Here is a 26,587-nt window from a genome sequence, read left to right on the forward strand (position 1 = left end):
TTCCATTTAATTTAACATTTATTTCATTTTATATCCAGATGTCACATTTTCTACATTAAAATATAATCATGCTGACTCCCCCCACCCCCACCCCCTCAAAGAAAAAAGTGAAGAACTTTACACAACATGAAAGATGGAATGCACGGAGTAGGGAAGTCGCTATTGCACAAGTAACAAAGAACACAGAGAGACCGAACAGGACACATGGCAGAACTGCATAGAAGATCGCTCAGGGCTCACGTTCAGGAAGGCGCAGGAATTCAGAGAACTCTAAAGCTTGGAAATGCTATCGTTTGTGCCACAAAGATTACCCTGAAAAGGTAGAGAGAGGTCAAAAAGTAGAACAAAATTGGGGATTTTCAAAGGCTGCTCTCTAACAGAGTTTAAAATATCCGTAAACGTAAGTGCGTTTGCTCCCCACCTTGCCTTCGGCATCTGGTAAACACTTTAGAAACTGAAACCACTGTTAGTATGTCAGAATGTAGAAAGGCTGTAGGTTTTTCTTTCTTCTTATCTTGTACCCCAAACAACAACTCTATTAGCGATTTTAATCACGTGACTCCTCTGCTTGGAAATCCAGTAAGGATCACCAAGACAAGGGGCCTCACTGCTACCTGACAGACACCAGCTGTGCAAAAGTTGCAGGATTCTGTGTATTATTTGGAGAGGGAGAGCTGTAAGACACAGGAATCCCAATACATATGTACTAAAGAGAAAAAGAAAACTGCTTTCACTCATCTATTCATTATACAGGAAAGAGCAAGTAGACAGTCAAAACCATCTGCTTCGAGCATCAGCACAGCCCAGCAACACAGGCACACCAACAAACCGAAAGCACACACTCAGGAAAGAGCCTCTTGGCCCTTCTCAAAGGAGACTTCTTTTAGACCGGATCTTGCCCCTAATGTAGAGACCAAAGCATGGTAACTTCAGAGACTGGTACTCTTGAGGGAGTTGAGAGGTAAGGTCTAAGAGACCCAAATAATGAGACCGTTATCAGGTAACTAACTACTCCACTATGTACAATACATACAGCAATAGGAAAACGCCACTCCATCCCTGCAGCTACTTTAAACACAGCACTGAGGACCCAGGTTTTCTGAACGGGGTATTTTAAGGTCTGTTAGCAGTTTAAAACGTTGCAACACTGGCACAATATGTTACCTATTCTTTGTTTTTAATTACAGGGTAACACAGTAAACTCCAAGACAAAGGTGGGGATTGGGGAGCGCAAAAGGAATAAAGAAAATAGAACCAGTATTTCACAAGAGTGTGGAGCAGCGCAGAAGCGGCAGCTAATGCTTCGCAGAGTCTCGAGGGTAAAATTCGCTGAGGGTGCTCTGAGGGATTCTCTTCAGCATTTCTTTGGGGAAGATTCGGAGCAGCTGCCAGCCAATGTCCAAAGTCTCAAAGACAGTGCGATTTTCGTAAGGACCTTAAAAAATTGAGATTGAATTAATAAATGCAAATGACTTCCAACTTAGCAGTGTTATTCAGTATGTACTGTTACATGACTAGCAGTGTATTAAATATATATTGGAAAAAAGGTTGGGACTCCCAAGACTAAATGAGAAGGAGTGAGGAAAAGAGGACACAGACGGTATCATAAGGAACCAGAGAAGCGGAAGAGGCGGCTGGGCTGAGAAGACAGGGAACAGTCTTGCGGGAGAGGATGGGGAGATAGATCTGAGATTTGACAACTGGGTAGCATACTTGAGGAATGGAAACTAGAATCAATGTTTTGTCCAGAGATTAGTGAGAAAAGTCTCCCTGGCACAGAAGGTTCACACAAGGAGAAAAGGCTGAATTTGAAGGCAACTAACACAGATGCTCAGAAGGCCATAAATGCCAGTCAAGCACCTGAATACACGCAACCCTCTCCAGAGCATCACTAGCTGAAGGTCAGTGGTTTTCCAAGTTGTTAAAATTATTTTTGGTGGCAGAATCATCCTTATCCCCACACATAAATCTTATTCTTTGATTCCAAGGCTGGAGGTCTGGGTTCTTCTCTCTAGATGAAAACTTTATTTTGTTTAAGATATTCAGGTTCTGCATTAAAAACATTCCAATAATCGTGGATATTTTGGGGATTTGAATAATAATGTATCATATAACTGGAAAGGTGCACATCCTAAGTGTACAGCCTGATGCATTTATTCCAAAGTAAACACACCTGCTGTAACCACCACTGATGTTAAGAGAATATCACTAGCATTAGCAGGGGTGATGGGAGAGACCAAGCAAAACAGCTTGAAAATCCTGCCTATGCTACGTCATAAAAACCATTACAGGTTTTTTTAGTAGAGGGACAACCAATAAAATTAGTAATATATTTACCCTGGCAATGGCACACAGGGAGTCAAGGAGACTGGTGAAAATGTTGGCACCAATGGCCAAGGGTGATGGGACAAAGGTTTGGACTAGGGCCTTTGGACTCAAGAGTGGTCAGAGACCGGCAGCTTCAACATCACCCAGGAATTCACAGAAATGAAAAATCTCTGTCCCCACCAAGGTCTGCTCCATCTGAATCTGCATTTTAACAAGATTTCCAGCTGATTCAAAAGCATATTACAGTTTAAGAAATACAGGACTAAGGTATTATAATGGAAATAAAAACCGAATAGGGTAAGATATTTCAAAGGAAAACAACACAAATTAGTAAATAATTGATCACGGGAGAATAAGCAAAGAAGGTTAAGAATAATGCCCAGTTACTGAGCTTGGGTTAATGGAACAATGATTATACCAGAGGTAGATAAAAATTGAAAGGGCACTGCTAGGCAGGTCACTTGGAAAAAGCAAAAAAACTGGTCCGAGTACACTGAGCCTCAGGGGATGGTGGCATCAACAACAGTGGTGTTCCTGAGGCGGCTGGAGGCGTGGAATCAGAGGTCCGGACAGCGGGTGAAGGCCCACACACTGTAGAGCCACAGCAGAGTGAAAAGTGGGCACTGGGAGGGAAAGCAGAAACAACAGGTAACGGAGCTTTCCCGATTATTAACAATTAAGAGGCAGGAAGGTAAGAAATGAGAAAAAGAGATGAATATGGATGAATCAGGAAAGTGCCAAGCCCCAAATGTCAAAGCAGATCATTGCTAAGAAGTCAGCAGCAAGGAGAACTGGCAACGAAGCTGCACAGCAGAGGGCCTGGGAAGGAGGATTCAGAAGTGCGATGGAAGAAGGAAAACAGTGAGATGGTAGCTAAGTAACTGGAAAATCAAGTCAAGATCTTCCCAAGGTATTTAGAAGGCAGAGGAGAAGCCAGAGGGTTAAGGCAGGCAGGTGACAGAGCCTCTTCTCTAACCAGAGAAATAACTGTATAGAAACCAATGAGAATTCCCTCCGGCTTGGAAAGCAGTTTTCAAAATTACACACAAGGCGTTTTATGTTTGTAAGACAACAGTCATCTTACCCTGAGCAATAAAGTTCCTCTCAAACTTCTGCAGAAATTCCAAGTAGAGAAGATCATCTGAGGTAAGGGCTTCTTCTCCAACGACAGCTTTCATGGCTTGTACATCCTTCCCAATAGCATAGCACGCATACTAAAGAAAAGAAAGGTTCCCATCAGCAGAGAGAGGCTCTCAAAATGTTCAGTCATCTGGGATATAGGAATGTACTGCTCCAGTTTTCCTCACAAGAGCCCATAGAAGGAATTTACAAAATCAATTCACATAAAATTCATATGAAAGTACCAGAAGGACTATATTCTCACTCAGAAAGGAGTTTTCAGGCATACAATACACAGACACTCCTAATGCTCTACAAAAAACACACTTCTTCAATGTTAATGAGCTCAAAATTTATAGACCACTTGAAAATCAGAACTCATAAGGAGAAATCCATCTTGAAGTTCTAGTAAAAAAAAAAATCTGTGATATCACTAAGTTTACCACTTCTACTTTATGGCCATAGTATTTTTCTTTATTTGTGTTAGTGTACAATCTTATATGACTATAAAAATCAAGGATTTCAGAGACTACATAAAACTGTACACTTTAGTGTTCTGGTGATGGCTTAATATGTTGAGCAAGAAATAGGTGAGAGCAGCCTTTCAGGAATACTCTATAATTAACACTAAAATCGCTAATAAAAAATTTAAACAACCTCATTGCTTGGCTTTTTATTTGGAAACATGATAGCATTAGACATGGGTTTCAAGCTAATGTTGATCATCAGCATCTATCCTTATGAGAAAAGGCTGCTGTGGTTCTAATGAATGATTATGTATTTCATATCAAGTCTACACTAAAATTCCATGTGGATGGGGAAAAGTGGTGAGGGTGAAAGACAAGAGGTGCAAGACAGCAGAAAGGCATCATTTTTTTCAAACACCGTTCTTAGAAGAATGTACGTACCAGCTGGTTAGATACATCGGCATGATCCTTCCTGGTCATCCCTTCTCCAATAGCAGACTTCATTAACCGTGATAGTGAGGGTAGCACATTGATAGGTGGATAAATCTTGGGTAGAATGAGAGGGGAAAAAATACTATATTTAAGTACAATACTCAAGTTTTACAAAAAGCATTTGAAATTCATTATTACATCTTAAATCACAGAAAACTGCTGCATTTGTCTCCTAGATGAATTCTACTGTCTCTTCCTGGGAAGAAAAGGTAGCAAGAAACACTTTATGGCACAGTATTTCTTTCAAGAATCAAATCCAACAAAGTCTCATTTATAATACTGTACAAGACTATTTTAAAAAACTAAACTTTCAACATCTGTTTGGTAAGTACTACCACATTATTGAGTCAAAATGGTCTTCTGAACTGACTCAAAAAATTATATACGAAATAAAAAGATTAACAGTAATTCCTAAAAGCTGATTTTAGCAGTATCTACTAGAAAAGCATGGCAAAGTCATTTTTTTCTATTAAAAACAAGATTGGTAGATGATACCATTAAGGAACAGAATTCCCAAAAAAGCTGTTGGAGGCAAGTGACTCCATTTTAAGACACAATAAAGAAAAGTGACGATTCTTAATTCTGGTGCTCTGCCCACACCAGAATTTAAGATAACAGAAATGACAATTTTATAGCCACATTAAAAACAATTCAAGTTGATACTTTCTAAGGAAAGCAATTCCCAAAAGCAAAATCCAAGTCACTAAAGAGTAATGGATGAGCAAGCCTGCAAGTTTCAGAGCACTGCTCGCGTCCAGTACCTGTCTGTTGTGTAGCTGTCTGTCCACATAGATCTGCCCCTCTGTAATGTAGCCAGTCAAGTCCGGGATTGGGTGAGTGATATCTACCGGAGGAACAGTCGACGTTAAGCATGGCATATTTAGGTTATGAGTTTTACAGTGGCCATTTCCCAGAACCAAACCCACAAGAAGTCCATCAGTACTACCTATAACATTACTTAGAAGAGTGTTGTTAGAGTCATTTTCTGTGATGCTGCAAATGTTCTGTGTCTGTGCTGTGCAGTACGGTAGCCATTGGCCTAATGTGGCTATCTAACACTTGAAACATGGCTAACAAAACTGAAAAAACTTAATTTCAATTATTTAATTTTAGTTAACTTGAACTTAAATAGCCAAATGTGGCTAATGGCAACTATACTGGCCAGTTGAGTTTGGTTGCAGCAGTTAGATGCGTGTTGGCTCTATGAGGTAAACTGGCTGCATTCATAAAAAATACTCTCTCCCCTAGGTAAGTGCTCTCCCCTCTCAATATAGGTAAAGTTTCATTTTAAACTCGAAGTTCCCTTACAGAAATTTGCCAACCTGATGTATACTGAGAACATTCTTAGTTCATAAACTATGTCAGATGGATACACAACATTTCACAATGCAAAATGTAGGCATGTAACACAGAGAAGTAAACACTAGCCAGGCTGCACCAAAAAGGTCACACAAAGCAACACATTTCCAAATCTGTTAAATTACATCATTTTGTAGCTACTCCCCTGGAACAAATCATTTTCACGTCAGAGGCAGTACAGAGTAACAGTGTGAATTATGAACTCAAACTGGGTCCTAAATCTATCACTTGCTAACCTCAACAAATCATTTTACCTCCCTGTGCCTCACACAGCATCTGCCTCAAAGTTGCTATGAGAAGCAATGAGTGAATATTTATAAAGCACTCAGAACAGTGCTCAATTACAGTAATAACTTACCGTAATTTGTAAAAGTGTTGTTGAAAAACTGAAATAAGGACAAAAAGGCAATACAGGAGAGGAATTCTAAACAGTTGTACCCCAGGAGCCACCCTGAGCACACACGCAGACAGGCATTGGAAAGTCATTTTTAACCAACCCTTGGTTAAAAAATCTAAGTCTTGTGGAGCTTACTACCTGTACTCCTCATGCGGCACTTAACATGGTGGCCATCTTAAATTACCGGGGCACACACATAAAAAACATCCCCAGTTAGACTGAGTAACTTACATTAAGTAGAGATCATAAATTCTTTTCAAAAATTCTTTACATTTAGAACAGTGTCCTGCAAACAGCAGACACTCAATAGTACCTAATAAATGAAAGTTAAAAACTTAAATTATGAAGAAAATTGCTTTTCCTCCACAAAAGGATAATAACTATGGGTAACTTTCAAATGAAAAATGTTTTATTTAGCCACCAATAACCAAGATAAACTCTTAGGGGATGGGTTCTCAAAATAATTTCAACTCGAAAAGAAAGATGGGTCTTCTCTCTCCTTAAAAAGATTAGGTGTGTTATAATCCAAATACCAAAACTTACCATCATTAGGCATGGTAAGAATAGGGATTTGAGTAATCGAGCCGTTTCTCCCTTCCACTCGCCCAGCGCGTTCATATATTGTGGCTAAATCTGTATACATGTAACCTGGGAAGCCTCGTCGACCAGGAACCTCTTCCCTGGCTGCTGAAACCTGACAGCAGGTCAAGGAGAAGAATATCACATACCAGATTATAACGAGCTTGGTTAGAACACGTTTGTCTGAACATGCCGAAGTACAAAGTTGAAAATCCCATCATGTTCGTTTTAAATACTGTCCTTAAGAATGATTTAGAAAAATCTCCCGGCAACATGAATTCAAAGTATTCCGTAACAAAAATGTTGACAATGGGGGACCACAAGGTTTTTGCTAAACTCATACTGCCATAATGTAAGTTTTCAAATAGTTTGCTAGAAGAAAATCTGTTTGCAATTTTATAAATCAAAGGAAGTTAATTTTAAAACAGAAAAGATTGTTGGTTCACAAGATTTATTCCACGTGGTAGAACTAGCTATATTTATCTAACCTAATCCCAAAAAGGTCAAAAGGGAAGGAAATGTACACCAGGAATCATCTGCTGTGCTTTACAACATTATTTAATTTAATCCTCACAGCAACCCTATGAGGAAGGCGTTACCTCCAATTTACAGTTGGAATCAAGGGTCAGAAAAATTAAACAATTTCTGAGGGTCACAAAGTCAGGAGTCCATTCCACTGCACAAAACAAGAATGGTGATAAACGATCTTTCCCTTAGAGACATGGATACTAGACTACAGGCGTGCATGTTAACCTACAATCAACTAGAACCCTAAAGCATTATGAAATGCAACTTCTAAGTGCTACTCTGATATATTCAAAGGAGAGTGCTACAGCAGTGCTCCTCACAGCGCGGTCTGCAGACCAGCTGTTATCAACGCGCAATGATCACAGAGAAAGTAAGATAAGCACTTAGAAACTTTCAGGGCAATCTGGCAGAATAATTTTATGCCTGTTGAATCTAATAATTTTAAAATTTGCATTTGTAAATTATATATCTATTTAAAACTTCACTTTTCTAATAACTCATCTTTATTGTATTTTACAAAAGTATTGGTCTGTGATGGATGGGGGAGAAAAGTTAGTCCTTGACTAGAGTTAGTCTGAAACAGCAATATAGCAGAGTAAGATATGGTGACAGCACTGAGGGAATTTTAAGAAGCGAGGTATTGATACAGCCTGTCTCTTCAGAAGTCTTTTTATGTGCTTAAAAGAGTAACTTACTCAAAATTTCAGTAACTCGTATTCGAAAAAATACCCCAAAACTTCTAGGGGTAACTGTCAAAATCTCTTTCTTGAGAGACAGGTCTCATTCTGTTGCCCAGGCTGGAGTACAGTGGCACAATCAGAGCTCACGGCAGCCTCGAATTCCTGGACTCAAGCTATCCTCCCACCTCAGCCTCCTGAGCAACTGGGATCACAAGCGTGTGTGCCACTATGCCCGGCCAATTTCTTAATATTTTGTGGAGACACGGTCTTGCTATGTTACCCAGGCTGGTCGTGAACTCCTGATCCCAAGTGCCCCCTCCTGTCTTGGCTTCCCAAAGTGCAGGGATTACAAGAATGAGCTACCGTGCATGCCCAGTCTGCTAGAATCTTAATACTGTTCCTAAACATTAGGTTTTCTGAAGAAAAAAGTGCTGGAGAGAGTACTTTCAGAGTATGGTCTTTATAATATATTAACTTCATTAAAAATGGAATTATAAAAAGAGTTAAAAATTAATAGTCTGGACAGAAACAGAACTTCCCAGGAGAGTAACTGAATAAACAGCTTGAATTATTTACTCCATTTTACAATCATTTCTTAATCCATGGAGACAGTGACAGTATGAGATACACAGGCTAACCATTTAAATCTTATCCTCTAATCACTTCTACCAAGTTGACAAAAAGGAATTATTTTCCTTTCTGATTTATTAAGCCATTCTACTAATATATGAACGGTGGAATTAAAAAACCATAATTGAAGAATAATGAAAACTTGCAAAGCGACAAGTTAACCCTGAAAATTAACCAATTTTGTTTAACGGAGGGAAAAACATGAACAAGATACCTCTCGAAGTGCTTCAGCGTAAGAACTCATGTCTGTGAGGATAACCAGTACGTGTTTCTCACATTGGTATGCCAGAAATTCAGCTGTGGTTAGAGCCAGGCGGGGAGTGATAATTCGCTCAATGCTGAAAGGGAACTTAGTAAGTCTTAGGCCACTCAAACCAAAAGACCAAAAAGAAAAGACAAAAAGAAATGATTCTGGAAACAACAGTACAATTCCCCTTTTAAAGTTTTAACTAAATTCAGGAGAGCAAAGCAATTGTTGCTTTACAAATTCTTAAGTAAGGTATTAACAGTTATTTATAAATGTCTCAAATTTCTCAGTTGTATTGGTTTCTCAACACTGGGGTGGGGCGGGGCGGGGGGCAGGAAGGAGAGAGACAGGGAAGAAATGAAAGCCAGATTTTTCAGGTAAGAGGAAAAAATCATTTACAGAGAGTTGATTGTGTATTAGGTAATTTATTAAGTATGATCTCATTTAATATGCAAAACAACTCCATGAGACAAGTATCAGTTGCCACATTTTACGAGTTTCAGAACCTAAGTAATTTGCCCAATGCCAGATAAGTATCAGGAAGCAGGGCTGGACTTTAAATACAGGGTTACCTCACCGCTAGGTCCAAATGCTGTTATTACCACGGTTTACCTCCCCAACCTTAAGAAACATTTTTGATCCCGAGTCTGGGCCACAGAAAGAAATAGCTCTGTTTACTTACGTTGGGTCATTCGCCAAGTTCAAAAAGAGGCAGACATTGTCCATTGAGCCATTTTCTTCAAAGTCAGATTTGAAGAATCGGGCAGTTTCCATGTTTACCTAAATAACAATAACTTCATCAGTGCTGGGAGAAGAAAAATCCTGAACATTTATTTCTGATGAAAGCCAAGCTACAGATTTGAATTGTTCCTTCTTTTAAAATCTCAAGTATCCCAAAAGTTTTCACAAAAGCCAACAGAACAAAGAGCGGGTTTGGGGCACAAACAACATTATTTTTAAATTTCAAATTAGTCAAACGCCAAATTTTAGTCCTTAGTTTGGTCAAAAATGCCAGACTGCAAATTCTTTACCTAAAGAAAAATTCAACTATATATGTACAGCTTACTACATTGTTCTCATAACACAAGCAAAATTTTATATATCATACTAAAACAAAAAAATCTACTTACACCCATAGCAGCAAATACAATTGCAAAATTTTCCTCACTGTAGTCTACTACATCTTTGGATTTCTTTACCAAACCAGCCTGGCGACAGATCTGAGCTGCAATCTGATGAGCAAAGTAGAAGAATTCAGTTGAAATCTAAAATAACATTTCTACAACAAAATAACTTTTACTGTCAACTTTTTGGAATTGAATCATAAATGAAACCAGGACGTTTTAGGGGATTTATTCAAAGAAACTATTTTGTACTTTTTGCAAAGATATGCAAGAGTAAGCAAGAAGACATGTGCATAAATAAAGATTTAAGGTAACTGGATTATACAAACAATAACACTGAGTATTTATTTTGAAAATCCTTTACTTGGTTTCTCAGGAACAGTGATGCATTTAGAAATTCTTGTCTGCTAAATTTCATAGCAAACCGATCCCAGTCCTCACCTCATTGTGTGGTAGCCCAGCAGCAGAGAAGATAGGAATTTTCTGCCCCCTGGCAATACTGTTCATTCCATCGATGGCTGAAATGCCAGTCTGAATCATTTCCTCTGGGTAGATTCGACATTGAGGGTTGATTGGCTGACCTAATGTATTTCCAGAAAGGAAAATTTTAACATGTTGGCACAATATTCATGAATGAAATTAGAAATCATATCAAATTAAAAGAAAAGAAAAAGCACCAGGAGACCAGAACTACATAAAGCATCTCTCTACTACCAAAAAAAAAAAAAAAAAATTCAGTTAGTTTTCAAATACAAAACTTGAAATAATTTTTTCCTTTACTCTTTTGTAGACTCACAAAATAAACAGTAATAGAATTCAAGTTCCTAAAGTAAAATAAAGGTATAGCAAATAAGAGAGAAGTCCTAATGCCTTTTTTTTTTTTTTGGAGACAGTCTTGCTCTGTCGCCCAGGCTGGAGTGCAATGGCTCACTCGGCTCAGTGCAAGCAAGCTTCACCTCCGGGGTTCATGTCATTCCCCTGCCTCAGCCTCCCAAGTAGCTGGGACTACAGGCACCTGTCACCACGTCCAGCTAATTTTTTAAATTTTTTTTTTGGTATTTTTAGTAGAGATGGGGTTTCACCATGTTAGCCAGGATGGTCTCCATCTCCTGACCTCATGATCCGCCCGCCTCAGCCTCCCAAAGTGCTGGGATTACAGTCGTGAACCACCGCACCGTGCCGAGAAGTCCTAATTTCAAATTCATGGTTTTACCATATACATTTCAGACACATCCTAGATATTTTACAGTATCTTAAAATATTAATACATAAAACTTTAAGATAATTTCTAAGAAAATACAATTAAATAATAAAATAATTTATAACCTGTGGAGTATGTTGCTTATCTACTTGAAATGATACCACAAACACCACTCTCTATCTGGCAAAGGTACAAGACAGAGAGAGGCTATTTTATCCCAAACACAGAAACCCATCTACTGTCCCTACCCATGATATCAAGGAAGTCTTCAGCCAGTACAACAGGACCTCTGTCAATGGGTTTTCCCGATCCATTGAATACCCGACCTAGAAATCAGTAACAAGACAGGACAAAGTAGATGCTGACTTTCAAACGTTCATAATTTTTAAAAGACCTTATGGAAATATGTTTAAAAGGAAACAGATCTCAGCTTAGAATGAATAATATCCATTTACCAAGCATATCCTCAGACACTGGTGTTCGGAGAATATCCCCAGTAAACTCACAGGACGTTTTCTTAGCATCTATACCTGAAGTCCCTTCAAATACCTATCAAGAAAAAGAATCAGAAGGGTAAAAGTAATTTAGATCATGGGCATTTACATTTTATTCATCTGCTAAACAGCTCTTATAAAATAAAATACACGAATGTATACTACTTTTGATATAATGAGCAAAGACATATAATAAATCAAATTGTCAACCTTCAGATCAAGGGTTCATGCTACAGGCCAAGCCTGATAAACAAGCTAAGTACGTTTTGTTTTGTTTTTTAATTTTTTAATATATATATTTTTAAAGGGTTGTTTCAAAAAAAAAGAAAAAGAAGGAAGAATATGTAAGAGAATTTAGTTGGCCCCACAAAGCCTAAAAGCATTACTCTCTGGCCTTTTACAGAAATCTTGCCAATCCCTGCTTTAGACTATTTTTAAGGGGAACATGTTATTGAGAAAACTGCCATTACCCATAGTGAGGTAACATTAAAAACTAGGAACTGTATGAGACAATTTAAAAGAAGAGACTCAGACAGATGCTCTTTTGGTTTCATCACATCATCACTGAATTCTGCTTTTCATCTCTCTCCTTCTACATGACTAATTTTATCCATTTAAATTTCAAATTAGTCAAATGCCAAATTTTAGTCCTTAGTTTGGTCAAAAATGCCAGACTGTGTTGCTGTCGGATTAAGTGGAGCTAGGTGGCTGACAATGAGCAAGAAAACATGCAATGATAATTATTTTTCCCTGCAGCCGGTAACCAATCTCTAAAGACTCTAAAAACACTTATACAATGATCATCACAGAAAGAAACACGTAGCGTTCCCTATGTGTCGGCAGCTAGGCAACAGTTCAGCTGGCCAGGTGCAACTTACCTGAACTACTGCCTTGGAACCACTAACTTCCAGAACTTGCCCACTTCTCTTTGTGCCATCTGGTAAGGTCAAATGGACGATTTCAGCATACCTGGGAAACTAAAGAGAAAAAAAATAAAGGATCAATAACCCACATTTTAAAGGCCCTCCAAATTACTACACATGCTCTGTCTCTACCATGGTGTGTCCGAATGTGCAACCCCCTACTCTCCACAGATACAGGTTTAGGCTGAGAGCTTTCAATATCCTCAGGTAGTTTAAGTCCTTTCAACACACATCACTGACACGTATATTGGCAAACAAAGCATAAGGTACAGAAGAAGGGTCTTAAATCCTTGAAAACATGGCAATTAAATGTATTGCTTTTCCTCTGCATGCATGTTTTATAGTTTTGAGGCTACAGAAAGGTACAGATAAACATGTTCCCACCACCTAGAACTGATGATTGCTTTCTAGGTTGTGTGTATAATCAACTGTGTGCTTCAGGTGTGGTTGATAGGGGAAGAATAAAATGTTACTAAATAGGCTAGGCTCGGTGGCTCACGCCTGTAATCCCAGCACTTTGGGAGGCCAAGATGGGCATATTATCCGAAGTCAGGAGTTGGGGACCGGCCTGGCCAACATGGTTAAACCTTGTCTCTACTAAAAATCAAAAATTCGCCGGGCATGGTGGTACATGCCTGTAATCCCAGCTACTCAAGAGTCTGGGGCAGAATTGCTTGAGCTGGGGAGACGGAGGTTGCAGTGAGCCAAGATAACGCCACTGCACTCACTCCAGCCTGGCTGACAGAGCAAGACTCTGTCTCAAAAAAAAAAAAAAAAAAAAAAGTTACTAAATAATAATTACTATTATAATAAGATAATGCTTAAGTCTCATCCTCAATCTAGTTCTCCTAACAAGATACATATTCCTCCAACCCATTTTTACTCTTTAAAAAGACATGTCTCCAAAAAATGTAGTTTGGTGATTTACGTAAATGGCAATGTACTTATCATTCTGCAATTTGTTTTCCGCAATTTGTTTTCCACTTGACCTGATATTAACATGACATTCTGTCACGTTAATACTTATTTTATCAACACAATTGAAAGATGCATCATTATTCTGTGAGATGTGGAAAAAAAAATGCCAATTAAACTATGATGTGCCATTGGTTGTAAGACCCTTTGGAGATATGGGCACCTTAGAATTAATGTTAAAACAGAGGACGTACAGTTAAATTAGATAACTACACTACATTTTATTTAGCAGTTCTTCTACCAGTGGAGTTTTGGGTTGTTCCAAATTTACACGAACACAAAAATGTTACAATGAGCATTCTTGCATGTGGCTCCTCATACAAGCCAGAATTTCCCAAAGCCATTTGGTGGGCCACATACAAGCTATGCCCATTTTCTGCCAAACTAACTCTGTAAAGGAACCTTATTAATTTACAGTCTCCTTAGCAGTGTAAAAAAGTATCCCTTCCATCTTTGCCAATCTACGCTTTTAAATGTAATTTTTTTTTTTTTTTGAGATGGAGTCTCGCTCTGTTGCCCAGGCTGGAGTGCAGTGGCCGGATCTCAGCTCACTGCAAGCTCCGCTTCCTGGGTTCACACCATTCTCCTGCCTCAGCCTCCCGAGCAGCTGGGACTACAGGCGCCCGCCACCTCGCCTGGCTAGTTTTTTGTATTTTTTTAGTAGAGACAGGGTTTCACCGTGTTAGCCAGGATGGTCTTGATCTCCTGACCTCGTGATCCGCCCGTCTCGGCCTCCCAAAGTGCTGGGATTACAGGCTTGAGCCACCGCGCCCGGCCTACTTTTGCTGATATTTTACATAGGTATTTTTGCTAATATCTAACATGAATGTATTAAGAATTTTGGCATCTGTGTTATAAGTGAGAACAGCTATTTTTCTTTTCTAATACTACACTTTTTCTGGTTTGGAGTCAAAGATATGCTAACTTCACAAAATCAGTGGGCAGCAGTGCTTCATCTTCTTCTATTCTGATATAATTTGCCTGAGACTATCTGTTCCTTGATCCTGTATGTTTTATGTTAAAAACAAAAGCCAAAATCTAAAATCAAAACAAATCACTATAAATCTCACGATCTAAATAGATTTTTCTACAACTACATAAAATTTATTTACCAGTCTTCCCTCACCTATAACTATACCCCAATGTAACATTCAATGAAGCTTTTTTAGGTCTCTTAAAATTACTTCCTCAGAGACGGTTTCTAAGTCCTTCCCAGTATAATCTTTCACAGCACCCTGACTCTTCACAGCACGTACCAAGTAGACATTGATACTATATCTGCATCTCCATTATACTATGCTCAACTAGGGGAGACCCCATTCTTGTTGTTCACCATTTTATTTTCTGTACGGGGCTCAGCACTTAACACTATTAAGCCCAAATATTTTTTGAGCTGTTTCAATAATATACTTAGTAATATTAAAAAATTTGTATTTTAAAAATGAGTCCAAAAGTTTATTTAACAAAGAATATAGAAAACAATTAAAATATACAGAAACAAACAAAGCTTCCTAACATTGTTCTCAAAAAACAAAAGAGTAGGCTGTATTCTTTCACAAAACGTTAATGGGCACCTGCCTAAATCTTGTACAACTTAAGTTTGATTATGGCTTTGAATCAATCTTCAGCACATATCAAACTGCAGTCAGGAGGTAAAGTCGCTAGGTTTCATCTTGAGATTAGTTTCTACAGGTGCCTTATCACACACAAAGATATTACCTTAGTGATAAAGCAGAAGAGGCAACGCACTTTGCCCCTTTCTTTTAAGAAATGTTTCTCGATGTATCTTCTGCTTCCAGAGGGGTCACATGCCAAGCACAAACGCATCATTAACCTCTCTCGACAAACTAGTAATTGTATGCCTCTCCTTGACCCACCCCAGTAACCAATGTACAATTACTGTTCTAGAAAACATATTACAGAAATTATTTTCTTGGATGACACTTTGGTCAAACAGCTCAGGTAAAAAGCTTAGCCCAGGGTATCTGACAGCCAAGGGTATCAGGGTATCTGGGCTTTAGACTGACTGACACTCAGTCTAAAGCATGGCTTAAAAATCATAACAAAAATTTAAAGTGTACTAAATAGGACCTAATGCCACATTTTTAACTACATAAATAGACCATAAGAGATAGTGGTATTACCTTAACATGATCTAAGATCACTAGCGGACCATTGACTCCAGATACTGTCTTGTATGCTGGAAAGAAATACAGAAGAGTCAGCTTTAGTCAAACAGCACAAAAGCTTAAATTAGCTCTCTGGCATTACCAAAAATCCTTTCTACGTTATCATATCTATTAGAATACGCAACACTCAAATAGTTACAAAATTTTTCAATGCATTTATAAAAATGTCTGTGCCTACAGAACTTTTCATAACTCACTGTCATCCAACCAAAAATATTTTGAATCCTTAGTAAGAGTAAGTCATTGTTCTAAGCACCCAGCATACAAAAACAAGACACAGAGGGACAGACTCTGCTTGCCTTTGAAAGTTCGGTCTTACGAGAGAGTTAGAATGTGATGTGATAAGGGCTCTCACTATGGCCTGCAGAGGGTTTGTGGGAGCACAGCAGAAACAGGGCAATAGTTCTCATCTCAGGGAGAAAAGTAAAAACTTTATAGAGGAGGTGGCATTTAGCTAATTAGATGAGGAAAGGGAATTTTTAATGTTAAGCAGAAGTGACCAAAGTCACAAAGGAAATCGGAGAAATTGTATATAGCCTGCAAGGTAAAAAGCCATAATTAAACGGTGTCATAAAAACTAAGAGAAAAGAGCTTTTGAAGGAGGGAGTAGGCAATGGAAAGAAAGGCCAGAGGTCAAACAAGATAAGAAAAGTATCCTTTTAAAAAAAAGTCAAATGTTACTGCCAGGTTAGAAACTGTTGTTTTCCACTGCAAAGTGCGCCCTACGAATAAACTGCTACTCTACCCCAGCAGGTCCTACCCAAAGCCCTCGCCTATCACACCTGCACGGCAAGTGAAAGGGGGATCAGGTATAAGAACACTCAGGGGACAGTAATTCTACCAGACACCTACAAAATTCACTAAATTTCATAAGCAGAACAACTGAAAAAAATACATGAACCAAAGTTTTGAAGAAAATTTACTCTAAGGCCTAAAATAATTAATATGAAGCTGTCTAGCAACTGGGAATTTGTCACTTGCTAGATTTCTTTTGAGGTCTTATAATGAGTTTGCACAGAGATTCCTGGCAGAGATGTGGACTCCCAGGAATGAGGAAACCATTTACTAACCAGTCTGTCCACTCAAGGGGCTTTGGAATTTAAAATTACAATTCCTTCAGCCTCAGGCTGGGAAGCCAGAGCCCTGGTACAAATGCTAGAACGGAGCAGACAGCGCTGTCAGGGCTTCCATCTTTCCTGCTAACCGGACGTTTAAATCCAGACATCACATATTTGCTTGAATATATCAGTAATTGTACTGTGTCTCAATAGAGGCCCCCAACTGAAGTGTTTTTTTGTTTTTTTGTTTTTCACTTTAGATAAAAAGCAAGCTACTTGGAGGGATGGTCATGTGAAAGGATTAATCATTCCCCTAGATTACTAGAAAGACCCCATTTGCCACTCTGCCACTTTTATGAAAACTATCCCTACTGTTTTAAAATGATCGAATACTCTTAAAAAACATAATTCCAACCCCCAAAAGATTTCTTCATTGTTCTCATTTTAAAAAGACTCCCAACATTGTTTTTCAATGACTTTCTAAAATTGCCAAGTGGAAATGGAAAGTGAGCTACATTAGAAATATGTTTTCTTGAAACCAGTTTTCAGAAATGCAGAAACGTAGACCTTTCCAAAACCTTTACCAAACAGCTGGGGTCGGGGAGGGGATATGGTGTTGAGATTTACGATAAACTGTTTTGAATAAAATGAAACATCAGTAAAATACATCAGGTTCTTAAAATTATCTTTTATTCGACAAGACTGTATCTCCTTTATACGTCTAATTTCTACAACAATAAAGCTTCAGAATCTCATATTTAAAATTCAAGCTCATTCCAAACCATGAAATTTTGCCAGTCACGAGCAAAAGTATGACCAAGAAAAAGAAACACTAATCATAGCTTTTCCTGGAAACAGTAAATCAAGTTGACTTCTACTACAGAAGGCAAGATTCTACTTCCTCAAAAGTCTCTAAATTTGCAATAATGTATCCAGCCTTTCAAAAAGCCAATAAGTAACCTTGCAGGTTAACTGATAACACCAACATACATTTAGTAAGCACTTTTCAGGAATTCTCATTTAATCTCCATAATGGACATATGAGTTAGCTATCATTATTCTAAGTTTCAGAAGAGAAAAATTATTCTCAGAGAAATTATTGTGTCTTGCCCAAGGACACAAGCAACCAGCCCAAGGCTCTGAACGTGCACACTCTAGCTCCAGGGCCACTTATCCTTTGATTCTACTACAGCCCAAATTCTAAAACTGAACTGGTCCATTTTTTGTGGTATGGTATCTTCTAAGAATTATGAAGCGATATCACCCAAAACAGTTTCGCAAGCCTGCAATTTTAGCTATGAAAAACAGGTTTTTACTGTTCGCATCAGGGAATATTTCCCTGTGTCTACGCTTTGTCATAATCACAAAACAATCTTTTTCCAATGGAGTCGTAGCTACTGGAAGAGTTTAAGTAGAGAACGGAGAATCTGGTGGAGGTGATTCAGCCATCTTCCTGCATTGAAAATCACGAAAAACATGAGGCGATGAGGAGACACTTCGAAACAAACCAGAGGTTAAACATGCTTGGTTTAAATTCAACTGACATATAAAAACGAAGCTAAGACATGTTATAATCCAAATAAGATAAAAATGTGACCCAGCTTTATAGCTGGAAAGAGTTTCATGTTTTTACAGAGCATCTTCAGATAGGCTATCTGATTTCACCTTCACAGAACACAACGAGGTGGGTGCTAGGGTTTGAATATCCCCTCGGAAACTCCAAAACAAGTTGAAACTTCATCCCTGATGTGGCAGTACTGACAGGTTAGGCCTCTAAGAGGGGACTGGGTCATGAGGACTCTGCTCTCATGAATGGATGAATCCATTCATGGGTTAATGAGTTATCCTGTGAAGGGAACTGGTGGCTTTACAAAAGGGAGAGAGACCTGAGCTAGTGCCTCCGCATTCTCAGCCCCATCACCATGTGATGTCCTGAACCACCTTGGGACTCTTTCAAGTCCCAACAGAAAGAAGGCTCTCACCAGATGCGGCCCCTCCACTTTGGACTTCCCAGACTCCAGAACTTTAAGAAATAAATTCCTTTTCTTTATAAATTATCCAGTTTCAGGTTTTCTGTTAAAAGGAACAGAAAATGGCTAACACAATAGGCAAGGCTGATGCACCCTAAGGAAACTAAGGCCCTGATAAGTTTGTTTTTAAATGGGGGAGCCAGGCTTCTAACTGTTTTGTTTTTCTTTAATCTTAGGATTGGTACTCTATGACCCTTATATTATTTCTGGCCTTAGTCTCCAGTACAATTAAAAAGTATGGAGATCATACAGCTTCCAGCACTTGGACTACAAGTGGGAACTAAAAGACAATTTATATAAAACTACAGCTCTGTTCCATGGTACTAAAACTATCTGAGAGAAAACCAAGCAGAATGATAACAAACACTACCTTTTATCTCTCGACAGTATTTATCCAGCCTTCCTCACCATTACCATTAACAGCCCAAAACAGACATACCAGTTTACAGTATGGCGGTAAAAGACATTAAGTTGCCCTTCAAAAAAGACAAAAACCGATTTGCAAATTACCTAAATATTTCTATTTACCAAAATACTGACCACTCCTCTCCAAATGAACAAGAATTTGAGTCCGTAGGTGGGTGTACGGGGGATAATCAGAACTTCTGACAACACAGAAGATACATTACATTCTTAACATATTTTACAACCAAAATGTCTTGGCTTTGATTCTGAACTATCGTATCAGGCAGACAACAAGTATTTATGAAGTAACACTTAAAACCCAAAATCTACAGAGGTTTTAAGGAGCACGTATTTTGTCAGACGACATCCTCTTCCTCCTGCAGGACAGGAGACTGTTCAACACTACTAACACCATTTAATGATTATGAAACACTCAGAAAAAAAGTTGACAGCCATTGCATAATGTGTCCTAGTCTTTTAGCCTCCACCTTATTAGCAAAACAAAAACCCAGAGTAATCATCCTCTCTTGTAAAAGAAGAGTAAAGATCCACACCATGAGCAGTGGGCACCTAAAGAAGAGGTTCTAGAAAAAAAGCAAGGAGAAGATTCCTATTTTGACTTTTTGCAGGGCTAGCTCTGCCTTATAAGAAACTTAAGGTCAGTTGATTTAGGGTCTCAAGAAAAATGGAGACGACCGAATTAAAAATATATAGCATTCAAAAGCTCTACGTATGTTGTTGAACCTTTCCTTTTAAGACAAAATCAAGTTTTCATTCCTTGTGACTTCAGAAATTCAACTAAAATGCTCAAGATAATTTCCTAATTTCAAGCCTGACTATGTTTTCCATTTCTTGTTAAAAGTCCTATAATCTGGAAGCTATTTTTAAAAAGGATCTAATTTGTACGGTGGAGCTGTCAACATTACTCCATTTCTTCATTCAAAAACCACAACTTTTTGAGTTTAAATACAAGTTACACAATTACAAGGCACATTCTATTTGTCAGGCACTGTGCTAGGCAGTGGGGACACAAAAAAGACCTCTGACTTCTAAAGGTTCAGTGTGAAGCTTTAGGCCGGGCACAGTAGCTCACACCTGTAATCCCAGCACTTTGAGAGGCCAAAGCGGGCGGATCTCTTGAGCTCAGGAGTTGGAGACCAGCCTGGGCAACACGGGGAAACCCCATCTCTACCAAAAATAAAAAATAAAAATAAAAATAAATTAGCTGGAGGTAGTGGTGTCCGTCTGTAGTCCCAGCTACTTGAGAGGCTGAGGTGGGAGGATCGCTTGAGCCTGGGAGGTGGAGGTTGCAGTGACCTGAGCTCACACCACTGCACTCCAGCCTAGGCAACAGTGAGATCCTGTCTCAACATACACACACACACACACACACACACACACAAAATAACTATAATTACATATCCCCTTAAATTATATCATCAATCAATTTACAAAAATTAAGAGGTTGGCTGGGCGTGGTGGCTCATGCCTGTAATCCCAGCACTTTGTGAGGCCTAGCGGGGCAGACTGCCTGAGGTCAGGAGTTCGTGACCAGCCTGGGCAACACAGTGAAACCCGGTCTCTACTAAAATACAAAAATTTAGCCGGGCGTGGCGGCATGAGCCTGTAGTCCCAATTACTCAGAAGGCTGAGGCAGGAGAATTGCTTGAACCCGGGAGGCAGAGGTTGCAGAGAGTCGAGATCGCGCCACTCTGCACTCCAGCCTGGACGACAGAGTGAGACTCCGTCAAAAACAAAAAAACAAAACAAAACCACAAACATTAAGACGTTAATCAGTATTTACTCAGAAGCAACTAAAACTTTTGCGTAGAATGAAAAATATGGCAAAAGAAGAAGATATTCAAATGCTGTTAGTTGTTAGCCTAAGTACGATATCATTTATGCTTTTTAGAATAACACGGATATACAAGTGAAACTCAACCAGGCATTTCAACTCCCTGCTCTGATTCCGCCCATGTTCACAATCTATCCACTGAATTATTTGAGCAAGGAGTTTAAATACAAGTTACACAATTACAAGACACATGCTATGTGTCAGGCACTGTGCTAGGCAGTGGGGATAAAAAGGATCCCTGACCTCTAACAGTTCAGTGTGAAGCCCTATGCTACAACAGTTTTGTCAAGAATAATGTCTGGAAAAATTCTTCAGCAACTGGCTAAGTACGTACGAACTATGGAGAAATCACGTTCATCTCTCTTAAAGGTTTACAATCTTAATCACGGAGTATCTTTAAACAACATTATTTCAGTTGATATTCTCTGAAATGATTAATTATATGGAAACTGACTACTGCACCTTTATAACCTCTTTTGAGAGGCACCACTAACGTCTATCTGTTCTGCCCAAAGAAAAGCAATGCATACAAATGTAATTAATAAAAGAGAATCTGTAATTCCTAGGTATAAATTTATTGCCAAGGTTTGCATAAGAATGCAACATCTGCCGATTTCCTGAAGTAGCTACTTCAGCTCAGATAAGCCCCAACATACATTGTCTAATTCGAACAATTCCCAGGGTAAAAGGCACATCTCAGCAATCCACCGAATCAAATGTTTTCCTTTTTCTTCACACTGCAGTGCCATCACATGACCCAGTGACAGATCAGGATGTGGATTAGTCAGGCTTCAGATCGCCCAGGCTAACACCCTTCATCTGAAATCCTTTTTAACCAATCGGCCACCTACAGACAGGCACTCTGGCAATTAACCAGTGAAAATGCAGCCTCACCACCCGGGGAAACATCATGTGCTTTTCCCAGTTTTTAAAAAAGTCTATTTCGAGACTTTTTTAAAAACTGGGAACTGGCTCATTGCCAGTTCCCAAGAACGCTGTGAAGTTAGATGCTACACAACTGCATTCCCTAGTAATCAAGAACCATTTCTTTCGGAATTGCTGAGCCATCCACTTAAACCTAGTTCATTAAGGCCTTTTTATTTAAATAATCACAACACGTAAACAAGCCTATGCACACGCACCATCTATGGGCAAAGCCACTTGGCTTCCCCAAAGAACCTTGCACTCAACCAAGTTCGGTTAACTGGTCAGTAAATGAAGAGGCAAGGGTAGAAGAAGGCCCAGCGGGAATTTAAGAACCTGGATTTTTAGTCCCTGCTCTGCCAATAAGTGTCTGAAGCATGGCAAATTCTACCCCTTCCAGAACCTTAGGCTTCTCACCTGTAAAATGATAGGGTTGGACCGGATGACCTGCAAGGTACTTTTCAGCTCTAGCGTTTTCTGATATCTAGGTGTCCTTCTGTGGAGCAGCCCCTCCACCGAACACCAAGCCACATCTCCCTCTGGCTAACTGGCCTGACCTCCATCCACGAAAGGCCTGACCACGCCAGCGATGGCTCTACCGTCTGCCCTCCGCAGTAGCTGAAAACCCCACTGAGGTCCTCATCAGGGGAAGGGGAGAAGAAGGGGCGTTCCCTCGACCCCTAGATATCCAAATGAAGTCAGGGGAAGATTAAGATCGGAGTGACAAGAAGTGGCCCTCGGGGACGGGAAGCAACTGCCTGAGAATGCTCCCCACTAGGGAAGCTGGGGAGGGGAGGGGGTAAGGGTGTAGGGCAATAGCCAGGAGCCCACCAACCCCAGGAAAAAGTTCCTGCTGGTGCTCTTGCCCTCTGCCCACCTCCCGGAAATACTAGGTACAGGCAAATCTCCTTCTAAAGAGACAAGTGGGTCAGGGTCGGAGGGGAGACGCGGGAGGGAAAAATAAATCCTGCACCCTACCCGCTGGCTAAGCAGGTGAGTGGGAGCAAAGGGCTAGGCTAGGGAGCAAAGACCGGAGACGTCTTGCTCTCTGATACTCACTGAGGCGAGGCTGGGAGAGGTAGTTCCGACTGACGGCCAGAGCCTGCTCCCGAGCTCCCACCACCGGCCCACCGGTGGGCACGGGTAGCTCGGGTGCGGCCCCGTTGACAATCCCCCGCATCGCCCGCAGCGCCATCTTGTCTCCTCCGTCCCGACTGGCCCAGCAGCGACGCCGCGCACGCGCGGATATACCAAAGAGGCCCGCGCCCCCGGCTCCGCCCATGCGCGCTGCGGCGCCCCGGCCTCGCCCCGCCCCCTTCGCCGCCGGCCGCCCCCAGCCTCGTGACTTCGCGCAGCCTGGGCCTGGCGGGCTTGCGGGCGAGAGGAGCTGACCAGCGTGCTGGGAGGCGGGCGCGGGCGCAGAGGGAAGGGAAGCGAAACAGGGCAGATTGCAGGAAAGAGGAAAACCAGCCAAAAGAGAGCCGGACAAGCGGGAGGGGAGGAAGGCAAATGCGTGCAGGCACAAGTCAGCTGATGTCCCTTTCGAATGGGCTTTCATGACGCTGAATGGAGAGAATTCAAGCTGTGAAAACCGCTTTGAAAAACAGAAGCAATGGAAAACATGTTTCAGTGATTAGTAACACACGTGGCATCATTTAGTTCACTTTACTCCCTACCAATTCGTTCACGCATGTATCCATTCAACAAACATATATTGACTTGTTATAGGATGTGCGTAGCGGTGTGAAAAACGGGAATAGATGTGGAAGCTGTCTAAGGGGTGGGACTAGTGTAGGATGACAGCCCAGGCTGGAAACCGGAGCAACGGAATGGATGATGATGATGATGATGATGATGATGATGATTATTATTATTATTATTTTGAGAGGGAGTCTCATTCTGTCGCCCAGGATGTAGTACAGTGGCGTAGTCTCGGTTTAATACAACTTCCACCTCCCGGGTTCAAGCGATTCTCCTGCTTCAGTCTCCCAAGTAGCTAAGATTACAGGTGTCCGCCACCACGCCCCGCTAATTTTTGTTTTTAGTAGAGACGGGGTTCTATCATGTTGGCCAGGCTGGTCGCGAACTCCTGACATCAAGTGATCCAGCCGTCTCGACCTCCCAAAATGTTGAGATTACAGGCGTTAGCCACTGCACCCAGCCGTTTATAATTTTTTAGTTTAATGTCCAAAGTTGGCACGAGTAAAATTAAACAGGAATTGTAATACTGTACTGATAAGAGCACAATTGGTATGATATTTAGAAGAACAATTTGGTGCTATCTCATTCAAATATTTTGTTACTAGGAACTTATCTTTCTCTCTCTTTGTAGATATATCTATATCTATCTATCCACTCAGTATATGTGACAAATATTTTCCATTATATATAATACATTACATTATACACTATATGGTATATATTATATGTGATCTACAGACATATACATTTATTTATACATACACACAGATATTCAACGAAACATTTTTGTAATAGCATAAACCTAGAAACAATCTAAATGTCCATTCATAAGTTATACCCTATTAAGTCAAAGGTATTTCTCAAACTTTTGAAAAGAATTCAGTGGAGCCTCAAATGTTGAGATTTTTTTTTTTTAAAGCCCAAGACACATTATTAGGTTTAAAATAAAAAAGCAATTGCAAAATGCCATGTAAAGTAGATTAATATGTAAACGGCAGGAGAAATTTTATTTTTAATTTAATAATCTTTCTATGTAGTTTCACTCCTTTAACATGTGTTTGTACTAATTTTTTCAAATACAATGCATGGCAACTTTTTAAAAATAAAAATTACAAATCTAGTCTTCTCATGTCAATTTTTCACACTGGTAGGTAAATTTCATATATGAATATCAGACAGTTATTACAATTTTTATCTTATTATTTTAGGAGTATTTCATGGCTTTTACTTTAAAAAAACCTTTTTTAAACTTTTTACTCTGGTAATAGAAATTAGTTGTGGTCTAATGTGTATAAGTAGAGTGGTAACCCCAACATTTATTTAACAAACATCTGTTGAGAAAATACACATGTCTATGGGGTGCTGCTCTAAGTCCTGGAGATATATTTGTAAATAAACAAAGTCTCTGTCCTCATGCCACCTATTGGAGGGAGAAAAGTCAGAAAACAAACATGTAAATAAAGTGCCTGGTATGATGAAAAATAATAAAACAGGATAAGGAGAAAAGAGTGATCAAGATGAAGATAAGATTTTAGATGATGTGATCAGGGAATGCACTTCTCAGTCATCTGAGATCTGAATGGAGAGAGAAAGCAGCAGATCATGGGACGCTCCAGGAGACATGTGGCGCAGGCAGAGGATTTTGCAAGTGCAAAGGTCCTGAGGCAGAAGAAGGAAAGTGGGGCTAGAATGGACACAGTTAAGCAGAAAGCAGCAGGAGAGAGGGCAGGGCCAATCATGTAGAGCTCTGGAGGCTATGCGGATAGGAGTTTGAATTATATTCTTAGAGTGATTGTAGAATTTTATGAAGGAGGAATATTATCTGATTAGGCTTTAAAGAGACATGTTGTTCTACTAGGCAAAATATGAGCTGGTGCAGAAGACAAGAGAAAAATTGAGAGACCAGTTAGGAAGCTATTGTGATTGTCTGGGAGAGCAACACAGACTCAAACCAGATGATGGCTTTCCTACATAGCACGCTGGCCTCAGCTCTGTCACAGAACTCGTCGCAATAGTGATACCATTAAAGAGTGACCATTTATATATCTTTCTCCTTCACTTTTCCGCTCTGTAACCTTAGATATGGAATGGGGGATTGGCAAGAGGGATGTAGTGCACAGTGCAGCTGCAAGAAACATTTCGAATGAAAAAAAAATGATAGAAATAAGTCCAAGATTGCTATAAAACAGAGGTTATTAACTTGGGACCCTTAGAAGTCTGTGAAACCTTGTGCAAAATGTGTGCATATGGACATTTTCCGTGGAAATAACCCACAGACTTCTATCAGATTGTCAAAGGAGCCTGAAACTCTTAAAGAAAACAATCAAGTAACCATCACTGACAAATTGGGAGAGTGGTATTGCCTTTTATGGAATCACAAGTGTTTAATCAAATTGCCAAATAGTTGTGTCAGATAGTTGATATTACTTGACACCATCTCTAACTTCTCAGACAACTACATTTTTAAACATTGTGTAATTTATTTGGATCTTATGGTGGTACCTGTGCAAAGTGCAGGTAACCCAAAACTGTTAGTCAACTGAAATTGAGAGTTTCTTAGAATTATTTACAGCAACATTATATAAACACTTTTCCTTGTTTTTGTTTTTTTTAAATTATCCCCTTAATATGTAAGAAAGACGAAGGATAAAGTGTTATATGCATAGAAAAATACATTTCGGAAAATATAGAAAATTTCTAGTTTCTCTAGTAATGAAGAAATCCAAACTAAAATGACCACGAGGTTCTACTATATCTGTTAAATTAAGAAAAATGACCAAATGATTTTTTTTAAGTGTTGGCAGGATTCGGGGCTAAGCGTTGCACCAGCTCATTTCTGATGGCTTTGGAAATTGGCCAGCCCTTCTGGAAATAAACCTGGT

The 26,587-nt window shown here is 39.6% G+C and overlaps 1 protein-coding gene across 1 annotated transcript; it reads right to left on the reverse strand.

Annotated features, from left to right (window-relative positions):
- Positions 1-23,226, reverse strand: LOC105482118 (ATPase H+ transporting V1 subunit B2). The gene is made up of 14 exons (XM_011742062.2): positions 23,064-23,226; positions 15,688-15,743; positions 12,524-12,622; positions 11,607-11,700; positions 11,400-11,477; positions 10,392-10,531; positions 9,957-10,058; positions 9,509-9,606; positions 8,794-8,917; positions 6,706-6,856; positions 5,168-5,250; positions 4,356-4,460; positions 3,413-3,542; positions 1-1,435 (listed from the first exon to the last, which is right to left on the reverse strand). Exons 1-14 carry the CDS (start codon positions 23,197-23,199, stop codon positions 1,296-1,298), a joined length of 1,536 nt encoding a protein of 511 aa, XP_011740364.2. The 5' UTR covers positions 23,200-23,226; the 3' UTR covers positions 1-1,295.
- Between the last annotated feature and the right edge of the window lie 3,361 nt (positions 23,227-26,587).

The sequence above is a fragment of the Macaca nemestrina genome, chromosome 8 (assembly GCF_043159975.1).
Source record: "Macaca nemestrina isolate mMacNem1 chromosome 8, mMacNem.hap1, whole genome shotgun sequence".
NCBI lineage: Eukaryota > Metazoa > Chordata > Mammalia > Primates > Cercopithecidae > Macaca > Macaca nemestrina.